Below are 7,407 nucleotides of genomic sequence, written 5' to 3'. Positions count from 1 at the left end.
GATGTTTTTCATTTCCATAACTTATTCAGATGATCATTTTAATCACATAAAAATGAGATGAATTGAGGTCCATCTTGGATGTTTTTTCTTCTATTAAAGAATTAGCCGGGCACAGTGGCTCACACCTGTAATCTCAGCACTTTGGGAGGCTGAAACAAGTGGATCACTTGAGGTCAGGAGTTCGAGACTAGGCTGGCCAACATGGCGAAACCCTGTCTCTATTCAAAATACAGAAATTAGTTGGGTGCGATGGCACAAGCCTGTAGTCCCAGCTCCTCGGGAGGCTGAGGCACGAGAATCGCTTGAACCCAGAAGGCGGAGGCTGCAGAGAGCCGGGATTGTGCCAATGCACTCCAGCCTGGGCAACAGAGCAAGACAGTCTCAAAAAAAAAAAAAAAAAATAGCAGACTATTTCTAAGTATAATTTAACTAAAAACACTACTTCAACTTCAAATTTATTTTAATGATATATACAGGAGTTAACAACTTACAATTAAACCAAAATAAGTTATGTTAATTCCACATAACTTAAAATCATGCAATACTGCATGGTAAAAACAACAGCTTTGTGCACATACAATTATTATTTTGAGACTCATGAGAGCATCTAGAAATTTTCAAATAAGCTTTTGCAAAGAGTACTTTATAAAACTTTAAACACCTGATTAATCAGTTAATGCATTATTAGGAAAGATAATAAACATTATTAGTAAAGTGAGGTTACAAGCAATTAATTTTAAAATTATACCAGGTACAGGGTTGAACATAATCTCATGAAATAAATGTTTAAGAAAATAGTTTTGAAAAAGATCTCATATTGAAGCCATGTTAAATTTTGATAAACCAGGTTATATAAATCAAGTTTATTCAGTTAATGAAAATATGTCTAACCTTTCTTATACTCATAAATAAGTACTTATATATAATCTTTATATACAAGTGAAGAAAAGTTCAATGTAAAAAATACACTGCCAATCCACTTATTATGGTTGAAATAATTATTTGTCTACACATTAGACTGCATTGATGAAAATGTCCAATTTAAATCACATTCGACCAGCATAAATATTTAAGCTGAGTATTGTTGTAAACAGAGAAAAAAATCCTTTTATTTTATTTTTTATTTCATTACTGGGTAACAATCTACTTCTCAGCTTAGAATGCTATAGAAAGCTTCCATATTTAATTTAATCAAATCCCAAACCCAATAAACTTAGAGTAAACAAAGTGAATGTTTTTCAAAGTGCATAATTTCCAACTCATCCACTTGCGATATTTATCCAATTCCAGTTCATCAGCAAGAAAATAAAATGTACTTGGCTATAAAAATACTCAGGAATGTTATCGAAAAGAAAAGGCTATTTGGTAGAAGTAACTACAAAAATAATTAGTTTAAATCTTTGTAAAGCTTTAATGTAAGAACATCAGTACACTTTCTTTACATAAACCTTAAAGCATGATCAATACCAAGATTTTAAATTTTCAACTTTCAAGTACTTGAAAAAGAGTTGCAACAAAGTGTCTCTTCCCAAAAAAGCAAGAAGAGTGATCATGCAGGTGTTAATCTGCAGACATCTGAGGACACTGGTATCTGTGTTGGACTGTCATCTCTGGATCCACTGGCAGAGAGTGTAGGCAAGGCATTACTTTGAAACGCAGATGTAGGACAAGGAGTCATGACAACATTTTCGTCTTCACCAACGTCCGAATCTGGTGTTGTAACTTCACTATCTTGAAGCCCAAGAATCTCACAGACTGCTTGTGGCAATTCCTGGATATGAAAAATCAAACTCAAAACCATATTTCACTACAGAGGAAAAATAACCACAAAGTAACACTTCTGTTTAAGACTACGTTGATTCCAGAATCTGAGCATTTGTCCTAACAATGTGAATGTCATGTACCCTTCTCACAACTTTTTTCTCAGCTCCAAATGAAATGCTAACCACCTTTCTTTCCCTAAGTGGTTCTTGGGTATCTTCCAGATTAGTCACTCTCCATCCCACCTCCACATTCCCACAAACATAGCATGTCCTAATATTTGGCATTTATCTCTTTCTACTTTTTGTAGTAATATCTTACTTAGACCATCTGTCTCTTTCAGTAAACAAAGTTCTTCAAAGGCAAGAAGCATCTCATTGACATGCTTTGGAAGAGAACAGGTATCACATAAATGTTTGTAGAACTGAACCAAGTAACAGTTTGGATCCATGAACAAATGATACAAGGACCAAGCAAGAATTTTCATAAAAATGCAAAGTCATAATGGGTGCAGCAAACCAACGTGGCACATGTATACCTACATAACAAACCTGCACATTGTACACATGTACCCTACGTCTTGAAGTATTTAAAAAAAAAAAAAAATGCAAAGTCATGGTCAGGCATCGCCTGTAATCCCAGAACTTTGTGAGGTCGAGGTGGGTGGATCACCTGAAGTCAGGAATTTGGGACCAACCTGGCCAACATGGTGAAACCTCGTCTCTACTAAAAACACAAAAATTAGCCAGGCATGGTAGTGGGCGCCTGTAATCCTAGCTACTCAGGAAGTTGAGGCAGGAGAATTGATTGAACTCAGGAGGAGAAGGCTGCAGTGAGCCGAGGTCATGCCACTGCATTCCAGCCTGGGCAACAGAATGAGACTCCGTCTCAAAAAAAAAACAAAGTCATGAGGTGGGCACAGTGGTGTGCATGCACTGGTAATCCCAGCTACTCAGGAAACTAAGGCAGGAGGATCACTTGAGCCCAGGAGTTTAAGGCCAGCTTGGGCAACTTAGCAAGGCCCTTTCTCTTAACAGAAAGAAAAAGCCAAAACACACCAAAAGTATACTGCTTTGGTTCAAATTCAGATAATATATCAAATTTGCCTTGTTTTTAAATAATTAATAACTTGACTAATATAAGTGAGTGACACAGGCTAAATAATACTGTTTCAATTATTTTGATTAGCATTCCTTTTATTTAGAGATTCTGCATATTTAATATGAGACCCTATTCTGTATTCATGAGCTCAACGGGGTAATATATCATTGCTGAAATTTTACAGCCTCTTAAATTGTTATAGAAATATTTTCATTACTTTTATCATTTTGCCTTATTATTAGCTGTTTCCTATCTGCCATAATTAGTCAACTGTTTTCAATTAAGTGCTGTAAATCTAGAACAGCAAACAATAAGCCAGTCAATACCTTGTCTGCCCTCAACTTACTAAAACTGCTATTTTATTTCCAAGAAGAAAAATCTTTCTTGATCTCAACCCACCAAAAACAAACAAATCTTGCAATTACTTGAAACACTGTATACCTTGCATTTTACCATCTGTAGAGAAATTGCTTCTGCCTTGCATAGTATATCTTCCACATCAATTTTCATGGACAATTCATTGATATGCTAAAAAGTATCAACAAAATAAAATGATAATCAAAACTGAATACACTATTATATTCTATTATACAAACAACTGATTACCAGTTATATTTCACTGCAGATAAAATCCTTAAAATAAAAACATTCATATACTACAAATACACAGGAAATTCAATGTATCTTTCTTTAGATTATTTCAAGTTTTAAAGCTAAAGACTAGCTAATAATCTTATATAAGGAACATTAAATCCAGCAGCTCTCCCAAGTCTGATATCTCAAAGTTATAATCAAAAGACAATTAATTTTTGAAAAACTAAACTACAAGTGCACTTGTTGAATTTCCTTTTCTTCCTAATTAGCCAGGTAAAAATAACTGGCCAATGTGTATTTGAACTGTCATTCTCAGATAGTCATTCCTAGCACTGTTATTGACACAATTTAAGTTATTCAAGAGATTTAATAATGTTCCAAGGAAATGTTCTGTATATCAGGACCACCAAATAGAAGAGCCAGAACACTAAAATCTGAATTAAAGGAATAACTACCTTAAGTATTTCATTGAAGCCATAATGCTTTTCCATTATTTGCTGCTTTTCTGATTCCAGAATAGCACAACAGAGAAGAAGATGGAAATTTTTACATGGTAGTTCGGTCCACATTACCTATAGAAGGCAGAAGAACTATTTTGCAAACTGTATCAATTCTAAAACATTTTCCTCACAGATACAATTCTGAACACTGAATGACTTCTATGCAAAGTAGATGTTGCCTGTTTAGGGTAGCCCAAGGTTTTTCTAGCTAGGAAATGAGGGGAACGAGAGTCTTACCTTCACCTACAAAGTAACTACCATCAAGTTTAACATCATATGAATATGATATACTCTAAATGCGGTTCTTTAAGATAACTATATTAAGTAAATTACTGAGCTTAACCAGTATGATAAATGTTATTAATGCAGGACCTACAGCCACAAGGTTAACGTGTAAGGGTTAGAAGTATTTTCAATATTTTTCCAAAGTATCAGTTTATCACTTTGATCTGAAAAAAAAGACTAAAGCTAAGTCCTGGAAATAAAAAAGGTTCAGTTACATAGTACATGGAATCAGAAACACCCAAAGGTAGCTCTCCATTCTAAATACCTAAAACCCTTGTTATCACATTTTATCCCTGATTGTGACAATAACTGAATTAACTGCCCCAAATGTATAACCAAACATATAAAATGCTTCATCAATAGCTCAGCTGTTCCTAAATATAGATAATATCCTCAAATTTAGGGTCTTAATTTCCCCCTGCTTCATGTACCCAATAACATCTTTTCTGGAAACATAAAAACACCCACACAAACCATACCATTAGAGCATACCTGAAATGTGTTTACTTCTTTCAAAAGGAGTAAATCAAGTTGAATAATTTTCAAACTAAATCCAATTGTTGAAAGCTTAATTACAATGCAATTAACCTCAAAGTTTCATTAAAAGTTTGAATTTATTTAGTAAACACAGATTGAGGAGTTATTCTAGCTATGTGGTAATAATATTCTTAATTCATCCTTTAAAACCCATTTATGCCTGAAGTTGCAATTTTTTCAATTTTTCAATCAGAACTTGGTGATGATCTTGAGCAGCAGGATATAAACAACTCCCACATGCTTATCGTTCCAATAATGGAACACTAGGCATAAATGAATTAACCCATTTTTAACCCCCAAATTAAGATACTAATTTAACAAAACTGATAAACATTTAAGTATGATTCCAGATACAGAGCATGTGGGTTTTACTCCTAATTTCAGAACAGAGGAAGTGAGCACAAAGCAATCCACTTTTAACTTGTAATCAGCTTGTCTAATGGTAGTACAGCCATCAATAGTATAGGAATCCATTTACAGCTGTAAAAACCTGAGAGACCACTAGAGTTCCACTGTATAAAGTTGTATTTACTATCAAAATGGATTATCTCCCGATTCTTTCCTTGGAAGAATTTCTGTTATCCTAAGGTATGATCAATCATTATACCAGCATTCTATTAAAAAGCACACCAGGCTGGACACAGTGGCATACACCTGTAGTCCCAGCTACTTATAAGGCTGAAGGCAAGGGGATTATTTGAGTCCAGGAGTTCAAGATCAGTCACAGCAAGACCCCTTCTCTTAAAAAAAAAAAAAAAAAAAAAAAGCACACTGATTTATATTAACAAATACTTAAGAAAATGTGAAATGATTTGGTTTTTCATTAAAGGTTGCCCTGGAAAAATAAACAATGGCGATTACATATGGGGGGATGGTATAAGGGAAACATGGGATGTAAAATTACCTATTGGGTACTATGCTCACTAGCTGGGTGATGGAATCATTCACACACCAAACCACAGCAACATGCAATTTACCTATGTAACAAACCTGCACATCTACTCCCTGAATCTAAAAGTTGAAAAAATAAAGAGTTGCTTTGGGTAAAAAATGGAATAAAAGGAGTACACCAAAAACATGAGAAAATCCTCTAACAGATGTGGCAAAGCCTCACATAAAGTCAAGTGTCTCAAAGGAAGAACAAAGGCAGCAAATAAATGGTCTAGAGAACTTGTTCTGGGATACCTCTTGGCCCCAAATCTCACAGAGACTGTAATTTGAAGAATGAAGCTCCAAAAGACCAAATATTCAGTATGAGACTAATTTTTAAGAAGAGGCTACCAGTTCATCAGAATTTTGGAACATACTTGCCTTAGATATTTCAGTAAGGCTATCATAATCCATTTATATACTACAGAATAAATTGTTTCTTTTCATAATAAATGTCACACTTGCATAATAATTTAAGGACTTACCTCCCATAATCGAAGAATATCTAGAAAACTAAATTCCCTTTTGAATCTGATTAAAAGCCATCTGAAGCAAAAATAAAGGTATCCGGAGTCCTGAGATTCTATGCAGAAGAAAAAAACACATACACATATACGACTTATTCTCATGCTAATAACGTCAGAATACAGACTTTTCTCTAATTTTCCTATGCATCTTAGGCAATTCAAGCCCTATACATTTGTCTTCTACGTTAAGGAATCATTTCAAACTTGAAGGCTGACTTGTTTTTAAAAACTAACAAATAATACATTTTATGAATCAAGTTTAAGGCAGAATTATACAATGAGAGTTTGGTCCCACACTTTTATGGAACCGAAGAAAGTGCAGTAGACTATATATATCTTTAAGTTCTTTTTTATTGAGACAGGGTCTTGCTACGTCACCCAGCTTGGAGTGCATGGAGTGATCCCAGTTCACTGTAGCCTCAATCTCCTGGGCTCAAGTAATCCTCCCACCTCAGCCTCCTGAGTGGCTGGGACTACAGGCATGCATCACCACAGCCAGCATTTTTTTTTTTCCTTATAGAGACGGGGTCTCACTGTGCTAGTCAGGCTAGTCTCAAACTCCTGGGTGCAAGTAATCCTTCCTCCTTGACTTTCTAAGTGCTGGGATTATAGGCATGAGCCACTGCACCTGGCTTCTTTAAAGAGTTCTTTACAATTTTTTCTATGCATTACTCTACAATTTGCTGGGTATAGTTCTGATTCACTAAACTTACCTAAGTAACTGCAAAATCCACTGTCTAACAATCGAAGTAAGGTACTCAGCTGAATTAGCTGGGTCTTCATGCCTTGCATTTGTTCTTCAAAATTCTGATGCTTTTAAAGGAAATAATTGTTATTATACAAGTAATATTTCATAAATATTTTATAGTACATAATGACTGATAACTAAAACATGATGTCCAAGGACAAATGTTGAACTTATACCACACTGGTTATCTTAAAAAGTGTGTAACTAACCAAAAAACTAATGCAACACTAAAAGGGAAAGTAAAGAGAAAGAATCCTTGCTCTCAAAACTAAGGAATCCTTTTTTCCTCTATTCATCTGACTTAGATAAAGAAAAATGCAGACACAGCAACTGCTGACTGACTGAGATATTTATTTCTTACACAGCATAAAAGACTTGGTGAAAGAAACACACAAATTCTTTCCATTGTTAAATATTCCTTCAA

At 34.6% G+C, this 7,407-nt stretch overlaps 1 protein-coding gene across 2 annotated transcripts in view; it reads right to left on the bottom strand.

Moving 5' to 3' along the window:
- Nucleotides 1-439: 439 nt before the first annotated feature.
- The window catches only part of TBC1D15 (TBC1 domain family member 15), an 84,662-nt gene continuing 77,694 nt past the window's right edge, over nt 440-7,407 (bottom strand). Inside the window, exons 14-18 of one of the 2 annotated variants that reach the window (XM_017867514.1) lie at nt 6,949-7,048; nt 6,194-6,291; nt 3,912-4,028; nt 3,304-3,390; nt 440-1,771 (exon numbers count right to left, since the gene is read on the bottom strand). In XM_017867514.1, coding sequence (XP_017723003.1) covers nt 1,550-1,771; nt 3,304-3,390; nt 3,912-4,028; nt 6,194-6,291; nt 6,949-7,048 — 624 coding nt within the window. In that variant the 3' untranslated portion in view covers nt 440-1,549. The remainder of the gene's footprint in view (nt 1,772-3,303; nt 3,391-3,911; nt 4,029-6,193; nt 6,292-6,948; nt 7,049-7,407) is intronic. The other variant, XM_017867515.1, reaches the window with a different exon arrangement.

Source organism: Rhinopithecus bieti, unplaced genomic scaffold (genome assembly GCF_001698545.2).
Source record: "Rhinopithecus bieti isolate Rb0 unplaced genomic scaffold, ASM169854v2 scaffold_3874, whole genome shotgun sequence".
Classification (NCBI taxonomy): domain Eukaryota; kingdom Metazoa; phylum Chordata; class Mammalia; order Primates; family Cercopithecidae; genus Rhinopithecus; species Rhinopithecus bieti.
The sequence above is the reverse complement of the archived record's forward strand: the minus strand, read 5'-3'. Positions and strand labels throughout refer to the sequence as shown.